A 14,028-nucleotide genomic window follows, 5' to 3' on the forward strand; every position below is an offset into this window, starting at 1 on the left:
AAGAGAAATATTTTGTTCATTTGTACAGCAGAGAGGCTAACAGTGACCTTACCCCCCTCATGGCTGGGGGCGCGGGGGGCTCCGTGTCCGGGGGAGTCACTCATTTGTGGGGGCTGGGAAGGCTGTGACGTGGGACGCTTAGTGTCAGCGTGTCCGGCCAGGGCGCCCGCACCGCGGACGGGGCGTCCGAACCGCTGGCCGCCGCCCGGCCGCTCAGGTCCCAGGGATGATCCTCGTCTCCGAGGCACGGGAAGCCCGTCTCTCTCAGACACAAGAGTGTTCCACTAATTGCAATTAAACGTTGGCTGTGCTTCTGTTTTCAAGGAGCATCATCAGGTGAAATACGGCTCGAGAGCTGAAGCTGAGCCTGTGAGCGAGCCGGGCAGCTCTTTCCTCGTCAGCTGTCCTCGGGGCGCCTCTAGGGACAGCGCCCGGAGAGGGAGACGCCATGCGCCCACCCCCCGAGTGTAAAGTCTGCCTGAGATACGCTGCTTACCGCCCCCCTCGCGAGCAGCAGCTGCAATAGGTTTACACTGCAAAATGGAATGTTAAATCGTATGATACTTTGTGTTTTCCAATATTTTTTCATTGTATTTCTCAAAACGTGGTTTGGACGTCTTTCTCTTTTCTTTTTTTTTTAGAATTCTTTTAAAAATTTTATTTGTATTTCTAAAATTTTTTTACATTCACTATTATTTTTGTATCAGTTCCAGGTGTGCAGCGTAGCGGTTAGACAACCGTCTACTTCGTAACATGCTCCCCCTGATATTCCCAGGACCCACCTGGGGCCACGCGGTCGTCACAATGTTACTGACGGTGTCCCCAAGGCTGCACTTCATGTCCCCGCGACTCTTTGGTAACTGCCAGTCTGTGCTTCTCAATCCCTCCACCTTCTTCACTCAGTCCCCCATCTTCCCTCCCGACAGGCACGAACGGCCCTACAGGGTATCATGCTAAGTGAAAAAAGCCAGTCAGAGGGGCACAGATACCACGTGATCTCACTCATACGCGGAATCTAAAAAACAACATAAACGAACAAACAAAACAGAAACAGACTCATAGACACAGTGAACTTCTTCTCCCCCGGAGTACCTGGAAGTGCTAGAAAAACAGCAGACACATAATAAATTCTCTCAGAGGACGGGTTTAGCTGATTAAGAGAAACAAGCTAATCATCTGGTAACATGCTCCCACATACTCTATTTAACGTGCTGGAATCTTCTCTTTGAGGATGGTAACAAACGTTTGCAGAAGTGGGGTTTTTGTAACTATACAGTTAATCAGTTACTTAATGGAAACCCTTTCTCTAATTCAAAATTATCTTCTGAATTAGAACTGATAAGTGTGGAATATTTTACCTTTACGTATTGATGACTAATTATAAACAAACTGATTTCCATTAGACAACATGAGAGCCTGCCTGTTTTATTTTTTAAATAATAATAATTATTGGCTATAATAATATTTATTATTATTTATTGACTTCAGAGGGAGAGGAAGGGGGAGAGAGAGAAACATTGGTGGGTTCCCTGCAGCATGCACCCCCACTGGGGATCGAACCTGCAGCCTGGGCACGTGCCCTGACTGGGAACTGAACTGGGACCTTTGTGCGCACAGGACGTGGCTCCAAGCAACAGTGCCCGCCTGCCCAGGGCTGAGAGTGAAACTCTGGTCCATCTCTCAAAATTTCTGTTTAAAAATGCATATTTTAAAATTATTTTATGTCAATATTTTTTTCTCAAACAGTTGAAATGAAATATCTTGTTCCATAGTCCTACCACGCCAGGCTAGACAAATGAAGCTTGTTGCTTAATAAATGCTCGATTAAGACCCTTTGACCGGTCTCCATTTTAAAGGCAGCTCTTTCATTTCTCCACGGAAGAGAGGAAACGGTACCGCCTCCATCTCTCTTTCGTATCAGGAGCACTGCCTTGTTTAATTGCCGGCGGCCTCGATTTACTAAGCGGCAAACAGTTAATGCGAATCATCGAGTTCCTTAGGACGCCTCTGAGTGGACGCAACAGTTTATTGCATCGAGTGGGTCTGATTCTCCCTTGATTTACGGATGTGGCGATAATAGCCCATCTCACAGGATGCTTTGCTAGGAGGGATCCAGATGCAGGCACTGAAATCTTTATGGCCTCCCCAGGAGAGCCGGGACGCAGGTGGCATCCTCATTACCACAGCCGAGCAAATGGAGGGGCTTGCCTGAGGTGTTCTGGCAAGTGAGTTACTCAGGGAACAGATCTAGGTCTCCCGATGCCTCGCACACTATCACAGGCGCAGAGACTTCCCGGGGGACAGCCAAGAGGAGGGGAAATGACATCCAGGATGCTCACTGCAGAAGCCCCGTAGCAAAAGGTCACCGTTTCCCTCCAATGGCACGCGGGGCACACCGAAGGGTATCAAACGACATAAAATCCGAACGGTGCCCTAATTAGGTGGGATCGTCACTCTAGCTCCCGGCCTCCCGCAGTCCAAGCCAGCAGCCCCCAGTTCCTCTCCCCCGCGCTGAATCCAAAGCCAGACATAGTGACAGAAACCATGTTTGGCTCACAAGGGACTCTCTCGAGCCCTGACGATGATGGAACTCGATGGCAATCATGTCAAGCTTCCTAGGATCATAATCCAAGTTTACAACGATACACGAAACCATAACACTACTGTTCACATGGGCATCAACCCCGTTTATGGTGCCATCAATAGTCCTGCTAATGGCATTAACAGCACCACCCGGTGGAATCTCGGCTGTCGAGTGGCGCTTTTATGCTATTAGAGCGTCACTATTTATATATCACCATAACCTGGGTAGTCAGAGCTGTTACATATGAATACACGAGGAAGACTGAGAGCCACACTTTATGCCCAGATCTAGGCTTCTTGGACTGAAAACTTTACAGCCGCCGTCCTATCTAGCTCTCCCCTGGGCTGTCTGCGAGGCAGGGTGTTGCTTTAGGGCTTAGAGAAGAGCAGTCCGTTTTCGGGCCCTCCCCTCCCCGCCCCGATTTGCAGGGAAACACTATATAAAATTGCGAAGAAAGAGAAAGCCGCAGGTGCTGGGCGAACTTACTGTCTCCTTGGCAGCGCAGGGGGCCCACGCTCAGCTTCGCTTCCGAGCCCGGCCGGTCAGTGTCGCCCACCACCACCTGGCTCACCGGCAGGTGGTCTTTGTAGGACAGGAAGCCAGCGTCCTTCCTCCTGGATCACAGGGAGAGAAAGGAGCCCGGAGAGGCTGAGTCAGAAGCATGTCCTTTCCCATCACCGCCTAAGTCGTCTAATAACCGAGCACATTCCCATAAACGTCCAGGAGGCCACTAAGTAGAACCACAGTGAAAGGCGCGTTTTCTCTCTCCCATCGGGGGGTGTCGCAGCCGGTTCTCAGAAGCAACTGCGACATCTTCACTTTCTGGGAAACAGAAGTGACCCCCGATTTCCAGAGTCACAACCAACCAACATGCCGCGTGTTACTTTGGGCTGAGAGGAGGTGCCCGCCCGCCGCTGGAAGCACACACGCCGAACGCGGGGCACACGGGCAGAGTCGGCTGTGGTCACGGAATCGGACGCTCGACAAAGTCACCTCGTCTCTCACGTCACAGAGAAAACAAAGCCCTACTTAACTGCTTTGACACAGCTGCTTCTGAGGCTTCCTGCTCTGCGGTGTATCAGCTAAATAAGGGACATTATTTTGTTCTTTTATCTCTTCCTGTTTATTTATTTCGTTTTTAAAATCTGTTTTTAAAAAATTGATTTTAGAGAGAGAGAGAGGGAGGGAGGGAGATGGAGAGAAACATTGATGAGAGAAACACTGCTCGGCTGCCTCCCGCACGCCCCCTAGTGGCGACTGAGCCGGCAACCGGGGCCTGTGTCCCGACCAGGAATCGAACTGGCGACCTTCTGGTGCACCGGGCGATGCTCAACCACTGAGCCACACGGCCAGGGCTCTTCCTGTTTATTTCAACAACTGAGAGAGTTTATGGGACGTTTCCTACACTGAGCAGGTGCTCACTAAGTGTCTATTTCCATGTAAAATGAGGAGCGGAGCTTCGACTTGGGTTTCTTCTTTGATTCCTTCTGTTTACTGTAGACTTACCTTGTTCCAGGTCTCCTATCTCCCCCGCACCCACCCTAATTGAGGAAGGGGACAAGGCCAGTTGCAGAGGACTGATTCTGGGATGGAACACAGGCATCCGGGAGATGTTTTTGGGGATGGACGCAAAATGTGTGTAAATTACGTACAGCACAGATTTCATTCACCTCAACAGGAGACCCCTGTCCCCTCCCCCTCTTTCATGCCACTGAGGTTGAGGGATCCCCTCGTTTAAGGCTGGATGGGTGGTAGGCACAAGGCAGTACAAAGTCATTCCAAAATTTCGCGTCTGGCTCCTTTCACTCAATCTAGCATCTCTGAGATTCATCCATGTCATTTATTCAAACAGTATTTTGAATAAAAACTGTGTTATTTTTATAAAAATGTACTACTCCAGTGTAATGGGAATGAACATCCTCCGGCTGTGCTTTGGGTTGGGCCCAGCGTCTGGCTTTGTGAACAGAGCTGTTACGAACGTTCTTACTAACGCGCTGCTTCCAAGGGCTCGTTTACGCTGCGCATTTACCCCAAGGTGGAGGTGCGGGCATGTCTCCAGCGTTAGCATATGCTTTCAGCTAGACATAGGTGCAGCTTTAGTAGGTACTCTCCAGCAGTTTTGCCAAGAGCTTGTATCAGTTGGCATTTCCACCAGCAGGGGAAGAGAATTCAGATCTTAGTTGATTTATTTACGATAAGTGAGCAAAGAATTACTTTATGTCAAACTCGTGCTAAGTAAAAGCATTCTGAAAGCGAGTGTTTGGAATTATATATTCCAATCATGTCATTTTATTGCCAAAATGGACATGTATACAATTTTATAAGAATCTGCGTATCTACACACTTTCATAACTTAGAAATGTAATTTTTAAATCTTTATAACCACCTTACAGATGTAGAGTTCCAGTGGGTTTTGGACTTGCTGTTAAATAGTGAAATGGGCCACTATTCAGTTATTTTGCAGACCGAACTGATTAACATCAGAGATGACAGAAATGTACAGGGCACAATTTATCAAAACCCTTGCGTGCTTGGTCAATGAAACTGAAAAATTAACATCATGATTCATTAGGTGGGCTCAATAATGTACTTCTATTTAGTGTGATATGTGTACCTTTAGTTAACATTTTTGAATGTTAACTCTGAGAGCCAATAAAGTATCAGAATGAACAAAACAGAGCAGCAGATATTCAGATCAGTAATCCAAGCTTACATAAAACAATGTGCACTCGATCACTCTGCAGTGACTAAAAAATTAAAGTAAAATGCGTCATTTCTATGACTATTTTAGAGACAATATTGATTTCAACTTTATTTTATAAGATGTTGTTTTATATTAAACAGAAAATATTACTTCCCTACACCTGATTTATTATTTTTATACTTAATTTGTGTGCGTTGGAAAAAATATTTAAGGCTAGGGTGAGGGTCAGGAAGTATAAAGAACTCTAATTCATAAAAAGCAATGACCAGAGGACACCCGTCGCTGAGAACCTGTGCGCAGGGGGCTGTTTCCTGACCATCACATCTGAGCAGGAACCAGGTTGCCCTGCGAGCAGCCGAGTCTGTGTCCTCGGTGAGAAGCATGAGGCTCAGGAAACTTATCCCGACCAAGGTCACCTGCTCCTAGGGGTAGGGTGTGGACTCAGATCTACATTATCTGGATCCCTAATTAAGGACTTCCCACACACACACAAAAAAAAAAAAAAAAAAAAAGAAGAAAAAGGGGAAAAAGCAAAACAGGAGAAACCCGAAAATCCACAATGTCAGTCAAAAGCCCCCCTTTGGCTTCCATTTACAGATGAGCTAAAAATACATCTTTTTAGATACACTTCTCCTCCTGAAATGCTGAAGCTGTTTATTTGTAAGTAGCGAGTTGAACGATATCCGCAGGTTTTTACTCACATGCATCCCTTATTTCATAACATACAAAATAAAAAAGGCCTAGGTGGACCTCATCTCCTAATTAACTGCTGATTTTAATAATACGTCAAAGTTTATAGAAGGTCGCAGCAGTTCAGCTCGTGGCTGTGACACTCAGGTATTTCTAACCAAACCAAGAAAACAGAAAAATAATTATCAGCTGAGGAAAAAAGATAAAGCGACCCCCTCAATCATTTTTGGTGAGAGGCCTACACAGGGCTCGGAGATTTTACAGCCACAAACAGTGTGTGAAACTCACAGAGCGGTGGGCTGTGCCAGAAACAAACTGGCGGTGGAGGCAAATCCACGGGGGGCAATCAAGTCGCCGGACGAGTACAGAGTGTTTGATGTGATGCCACAGCACCACCCACAGCCCATTTTTTTTTTTTTTTTTTTTTAATATATCTTTATTGATTTCAGAGAGAGGAAAGGAGAGGGAGAGAGAGAGAGAAACATCAATGATGAGAGAGTCACTGATCGAGCCCGCAACCGGGCATGTGCCCTGACTGGGAATCAAACCCCAATCGTCTGGATCCTAGGTCGACGCTCAACCACTGAGCCACGCCTGGCCCGGCCCACAACCTATTTTTAGAAAATGGTGCGTGAGTGAAAAGAAAATAAACTGAGGGGCCCTTCGACACACCCGTAAGACGTCCGTCTAGCACCTGTGCAAGAATTACTCAGCAGGCAAAACACGCCTTTGCTGAAAGTTATGATCTTTACAGACCGAGGTCGGTCTAATTCAGGGAGATGATCAGTGACTATCTGTCATGTTAGCATAATCTGTTAGTGGGTCTGCACATTAGAGACATTCTATCATTCATTTCAAAGAGGCCCTGGACTCTGACTCTGACGTAATCTTTCTATCAGCATTGTTATTAAAGTAAAACTTGATCCTGTGGATTTCGTTTCTCTAACCTGGCATTACTGTGACTTTGCTCAGTACCATTTTCCTGAGGAATTCTGTTTTTTCCTGCTGAGAAGCACACAAACCTCTTTAGGCAGTTGGGTCTTGCCCTTAGCTCAATGAAAAAGAAAGAAAACAAAAAAACCCACCTAAAGAAAACCCACACAAAAACATCCCAATTGGCATCTGTAATTGCGAGCCTGCTTTTCCACCAGATGTTATGTAAGGGGGCACAGTATGAATCTGCTCTCTAATTCCAGCCGAGAAGAGTTCTCCTTTGTAAAGTTTTAGAAGCCCTTGGTTGCTTAAAAAAAACCCCCAATTATAGTCAGTGAGCTTTCATGCATTTTCCATCACAGTGTCACCGAAGCTAGAAGTTTCTGGAAGAATCCAGGAGATCAAAGTTGTAGCTACAGAGGCCTAAGAAAGAGACGTAGAAATGGGAAATAAACACATGAGAAGATGCTTAATTTTTTTAGTCATCAGAGAAATGCAATTAAAACTATACTGAGATGGCTCTTAACTCCCACCAGAGTAGCTAGAATACAAAAGATGGAAAGAAAAAAGACAGCTAATAACAAAACTCACTGTATAAAAAATGACTGAAAAGTACAGGAGTTGACGAGGATTAGAGGAAACTGGAATCACACACATTGCTGCGGAGACGTGCAGTGGTGTAGTCACTTTAGAAAACTGTCGGGCAGTTTCTTAAAAGTTAAACACAGATTTTTGCCATGACCCATGAGGTACGTTCCTGGGTATTTTACTCAAGAGAAATGAAGGCCTGCGTCTGCACAAAGGCTTTCAGGTAGATGATCATAGCACCGTTACTCGCAATAGCCCCAAAGTGGAAAAAACCCAAGTGTCCCTCAGCTAGTGAGTGGGCAAAAAGTATAGTATGTCCCACAAAGGACATCATTCAGCAACAAAAAAAACAAAATATGGGTACAAAACGCAATATGAATAAATCTCAGAGACATTGCGCTAAGTGAAAAGAGCTTGACACAGGAGACCGTATGTTCTATAATTCTGTTCATACAAAATGCCCAGAAAAGGCAAGTCTGTAGAGACAGAAAATAGACAGGAAGTGGTTCCCCGGGGCTGGGGATGGGAACCGACGAATGGTAAACAGAAACCTTGCAGGGGTTGTGTTGATCTGTCGTCCAGCTGGGTGAATTTACTAAAAATCCTTGAATTGTATACTTAAAATGAGTGGGTGTTTTGGTATGTAAACTATACTTCAGCAAAGTAATTTTAAAAAAAGAACTGGAGATGGTTGTGAACAGCGGTCGGCAGCAGGGCCAGGCGTTTGCTAACACGCAGCTCAGGGCCAGCCTGGGGCATGGTATCAGGAAAGTGGTATGTTTCTGGCTGCAGGGTCCTGCACTTTGCGGACCTGGGACTACAAAATCTTTACCGACTCCTTTTTCTAGGGGCTTTACCTGGTGTTTAAAGTTTCTATCAATATTGACATATTCCATTGCCCTGGCTTCCTGCGTAGGGCCTCAGAACACCCTTCCCACACCCTCCGGTCTGCTCCCCGCACCCTTGACGTCCATAAAAATTCTTTAACGCGAGTCAAGATTTTAAAATGGCACAGAACATTCCAGCAGTTTCACCCATGTTCCAGTCTCAGCCACATTGTTCATTAAAAGCCTGCGCCCTTTACCCTGACCAGCTCCACCGGTCACCTTCCCAAACTATCTTCAAAATACTATCATCCATCAAACACCAAACATCCTTGGTTTTCCAGGACACGCCTGTCAGTCAAATTCTGTTCAACTGTCACCATCTGCAACTGTAATATCCTGAAAATGCCAATACACTGAAGCATCAAATCTTCCTCTCAAGGAATGTTTCTAAACTTTCTGGAGTCTTTTGTGTGATTTTTGGTTCAAGCAGTGTGTTCATATTGCGTACAATTCTTTGTGTCTTCTCTCGATTCTCTCTCCCTCCGGACAGCCAGCCCCAGGCACACTGCACTGACCCCATCGCAAGCAGGAGACGCAGGTCAAAAGGTCAGTGCCCACAACAACTTGCTTGGGAAGCTACTATTCTGCTAATAAAACGCTGGAGTCATTAGGGGGGGTTTTAATGAAAGGATCTTTGTGTTGTTTCAGAGTGTTCACAGTGCTCCGACCCTCATAGCTTTGGAGGTGCAAGGAAACAGGGACACGCAGCTGAACCTGAACAGGTTGATGCCCAAATAATTTTTCAGGATCACACCCGTTACACAGAGACAGGCTCGCCAGGGGTGAGAGCCGCTCCTTCAGGGTAGAATACCAAGTGCTACCCAAATGGTCACAGTTCACGCCTAATGGCCACAGAAACGTCAACAAACTCACATCGAGGCCACTTTCCCGGATAAGACAGTCTTTTTTGAAGTGGGAATTTCTGTCCATCTTTTTCCACCTTCTCTGCTCGGGCCTCACCCCGTTGCCTTCCCCTTAACTGGAAGTTAGGGGGCCGGTTCTTCCTCGGCCCTGGCCCCTGTTCAAACCCACTTTCCGAGGGCAACGTGACGAACCGTATTTCCCCCCATTAGTTTCAACAGAAGCCAAACCTCGATGAGACAAAAGGCTGCTCCTGGAAGTGAGGCCTCTGCGGGTGGGAGCAGGCGGGCTGCGAGGGGAAGGGGTGCTCCGGGCATCACTTGAGCGACAACAGGGAGATGGGCACAGGTCCCTAAAGGAGCAGCCCCACTATCACCAGGGGACAGGGCTGCCAGCTCCCCACGTTCATTCACAAAAGTCATGATCAGAAGTGAGCCTCGGAGGGCGTGGGGGGGGACTCGCATTCATGTATGCATAACCCACGGACACAGACGGTAGTGTGGGGGCCTGGGGGGGCGGGGGTCAATGGGAAGGGGGGGCCGCTGTAATACTTGCAGCAATAAAGATACGTTTAAAAAAAGAAGTTGCTCACAGTACACACAGGGGCTACCTCAGCACGGCTGGGTTTGCAGAGGCTGAAATAAACAACAGAACTGCCTAATACCCAATAAAGTGGAACTTTTAAAATACTTCCAGCGGCGTCCTCAGTCACCACTGACGACTGAGCGTCCCTCGAAGGATGCAAGGTAGTGTCGCTACAAAGTAATTAGAGCAATTAGGAAAACAACCGTTATAATTAGAGCTTTAGAATCCATGCCTGCATCCCCTATGAAACGAAAGTAATTACAGATTCAATCACTCCTTTTCAGTGGGGATAGCTCAGGCCTTTTATAAATGCGAGATAATTATCTGTTCATTTTAGCATCTCTTCCAACGCCCTTGTCACCCTTTCAGGATTCTACGCAAAGTGTGCTTCTTTGATTTTCCTTCTGGAATGCAAGTTCCCTGGGGTCAGACAGACTGTCCCATGCGGTTTTATAAACCAAATACCAGTCGGCATCTAACAGTGGCTTCCTCCATATGTTTCATGGCTGAGTAAACACACAAACACACATAGATGTTAACCAGGCACCATCCAAAACCAGCCATCAGCGGGTGCTTACTACCAACCATGAGAGACAAGCAAGAAAACCCTCTTGTAACTAGAGTTCCTCGAAGGCTCCTGAAACACTTCTATCACTCCCTTTCTGTAGTTGAAGTTTTATATTTTGTTTAGAAAGCAGTATTCAATTAGAAGCCTCATATGTAATTAATACAATTAATATAGTGGAATGGGCACCAGAATTAGGTCTCAATTTAACGCTGGAGTCCCAATTCAACTCTGCTGCTACGTAGAAGTAAGTGGCTAAGTTTATCCGGGCCCTGGTTTCTTTACGTAGACAAGTTACGGTGTGTTTTGGTTCTGAAGGGCATGGCCGTATGCAAACCAAAATATGCCTCTTTGGCATATAGATTATTTTGAGCTAAAGGCCACTGAGATCGGCAGGCGTGAGGAAAGCTCTAAAAACCGGGCACGCATTTTCATGTCGTAAAGGGAATTTCCATCTGTAGAAATTTCTCCTTCTCCTGTGCTGGCAAGAGGCGGACTGGGGACAACGGTCATCGGTGGGGAAGTTACTGACTTACACCTGCCTAACACGTCTCACTAAACAAGTTCTGTCGGCCCCACTTGTCCTGGTCACCTTCTCATGGCTCGCCTCCCCCACCCAGAAGCCCCAAGCCACTGTCCCTTGGCTTAGGATGGCACCTGGGCCCAAGTTCTGCCCATCCCTTGGGCTATTCGATCTTGGGTGCCCCCTGCTGTACACGCATGATGCACATGTTCATAAACTGGTTTATTTTTCTATTGCTAATGTCTTTGGCTAGTCTAATGCAGAGGACTCGACCGGGGAACGTAAGTTGGGTAGAGGAAAATATAGTTTTCCTTCCTCATAGTTCTTTGATTCTACTTCCTTCCCTCCCTCCCTCCCTCCCTCCCTCCCTCCCTCCCTCCCTCCCTCCCTCCCTCCCTCCCTCCCTCCCTGTTTTGTAGTTCTAGAACACCGTGTAGTAATTGTTTGAACAAATATGGCATACTTAATTAAATGTGTGCCATAAAACATAAAAAAACGTGCCCCAGCCGGGTAGCTCAGTTGGTTAGTGTGTCATCCTGAGGAGTCAAGGTTTTGGGTTCGATCCCTGGTTAGGGCACATACAAGAATCAACCAATGAATGGCTGAAAAAGTGGAACAGCAAATTGATGTTTCTCTCTCTCGATCTTTCTCTCATCAATAAAAATAAATAAATAAATGAATGAATAAATAAATAATAAAAAAAAAATTAGGTCTAATTTTCATGGGGTGGGGTCATTGATAGGCCTTTGAGGACAGGACTTTATGGTTCTGTGTAATTTCCCCAAAAGCTATTAGTACATGTCCAGCATATGTTTTGAGAGATAACCTAGTTATCGCCCTCATTTTTCAGATGAGGTAACAGATTTGGAACAAGACTAAGCCTGCTCTAGGATGCTCAACTAATTAGCAGCTGAACTAGGGAAAAGCAGACCAATCTCCACTACTCCAGAATTTAAAAGATGCGTGTTTCCATTTCTCAAACTCTTCTGCCATGATTTCAATTGTTTCCCTTTACATGACAAGAAAGTCTATTTTCTTATCACATAGGAACGTTGTCTCACCGGACTGAGGCTAGTGTGAGCTATCTGCAGTCTACATTGTCTATCCGCACTTACATTTTCCCCAAGCAAGGGTTCCTTGTGTTTTTGAAAGTTGTGTCGTGTACGTTATATGATTAGCTAAGAAGGATGTAGCCTTCTTGCCATTTTCATCTATTTTCATCTCTAGCAATTAATGGCCAACTCCTGGTACCTCAAGCCTAGTCAATGGGAAAACCTTCACTTCTGCTGGCCCCACATATCTTAAAAAACAAACAGGGAGGGTGGTTCTGGCACGCTCGGTGCTCCTGAAGCTTTATGTCTACCCACCAGGCCACTGCAGGAGCAGACGCCTTAGCACATGTGGCTCCTACGGCTCCCCTCTGCCTCCAGTCCCGCTCCTGCTCGGTGGCCCTCGGCCGGGGTCCTTTCAAGGCTGCTCATCCCACAGGTTCTTCTGCCTCTAGTCCAGAGGCATTCCCGTCCCACCGAGCCCCGAGAGGGGAGCCGTCGGCGCCCTCCGCCCCGAAGGCAGGCAGGGGCACGCAGGCTGGTGTGTCCCGGTGGGTCAGGCACCTGGCTCTCTGCCTGGCGCTCCCCTGCTCGCTCTCACACCGCTGATTTCCTTGCAGAGTTGGATACAATATGCAGACGACTCTGCAAGGAAATCTTCCCCGGCGGCCTCTTACACTTCTCAGGAACTTTTAGGCTTTTCGTTTGTCACCTGAGGTAGATAATTAGGCAACTCAGCTTTAGAAATGCGGGGGTGCTTGGTCCCTTAGTCCAGTTCACGGCGTTGAGCCAGTGTTGAAAATCCAAGACAAAAGGAGAAACCCAATGGATGATCCCTTCCTTGGATATGAAAAAATTCTAAACCCAGACAATTTTTATAGCATCACATTTTTTATCTATTAACCTCTGTATAAAGCACCGTCCCCACAGGCCTTCTCCACAATCCTTGTAAGACAATAACTGGATCCTCTACCTCCTATATTTTTACTTAGCTAGATTGGTCTACGCAAGCGAGCATTTGTTCTGATGAATGTGGCTTCAGAAGGAAGTTCAACACACCTTGAAAATTTATTTTATGGATTTGACTGTCTTAAAAGATGCTATTTTTCAATGATACAAGCATTTTTCTTTGAACTAAAGAGCATGACTTCTTCTTCTCATTGCCATTTCGGAAGCCCCCTCCAGGTAACACCAATCCCTAGAAATTACTCTTGTACTGATCGCTGCCAGGGGCTTTTCCCTGCAAACGCCACGGGTCCTGCACACCTGGTCCTTCCCACTCCACCTCTGGGGACACAAAGGGCCGTCGGAAGGGGGAAGTGGTTTCCTTCACCCGTCTCTGGACTCCAGAGGTAGCTTAAGATGATCAATATGTGTTTTTATATTATCCACATCTCAAAGTTGCTGTGCGATGTAAACATGTGGAAAAGGCCTCTGCTCCAAATAAAAACAAAACTCCGAAACATCTCTCAGTAACTGGGACTAATGCGAGTCAGAAGCAGCCATGAGAAGAGCCTTATGATTACTATTGGTCTCAACCCTCCAGGGAGAAGGGTTGGCCCAAGGACACTGAAAACAAATGATCTAAAATTCAGAAAGGGGCTAAAAAAAGAAGCCCAGGGAATAGAAAGCTTCAGGGGGAAAAAAGTGGTCAATTATATTCAATACAGCAAAAATCTCCAGTATTAAAAATTAAAGCGTGCACATCAGGTGTAGGAACAAGGAGATCATTGGTGGCCACATCTCAAAGGCTCCCCCCAAAGTAATGAAGAAAAGTTTCAACAACTGATCATCAAATAGGAAAAGAGAGAGTAGAGACCAACCCTAAGCTCTTGTTTTGAAGTTGGAATGAGAATTGGAAGAAACAAAAGGACAGAACCTAGAGGACTTTGCAGCATTAGCAGGTTTTGTTTGTAGACTGGGAGCTGAATGAATGAATTACGTTTTATCATGTATGTCTGTAATCTTAAAAGACCTTGGGACAGGGTGGAACGGGTCATTGGGGAGAAAAAGGGACATCTGTAATATTTTAAACAAAACTAAAATAAAAAAAAATAAA

The 14,028-nt window shown here is 46.2% G+C and overlaps 1 protein-coding gene across 1 annotated transcript in view; it reads right to left on the reverse strand.

The window, feature by feature from the left end:
• The window catches only part of CNTNAP2 (contactin associated protein 2), a 1,301,514-nt gene that overhangs the window by 176,269 nt on the left and 1,111,217 nt on the right, over positions 1-14,028 (reverse strand). Inside the window, exon 15 of the mRNA XM_087820965.1 lies at positions 3,071-3,198. Coding sequence (XP_087677091.1) covers positions 3,071-3,198 — 128 coding nt within the window. The remainder of the gene's footprint in view (positions 1-3,070; positions 3,199-14,028) is intronic.

This window comes from Miniopterus natalensis, chromosome 10 (genome assembly GCF_054644295.1).
Source record: "Miniopterus natalensis isolate mMinNat1 chromosome 10, mMinNat1.hap1, whole genome shotgun sequence".
NCBI lineage: Eukaryota > Metazoa > Chordata > Mammalia > Chiroptera > Miniopteridae > Miniopterus > Miniopterus natalensis.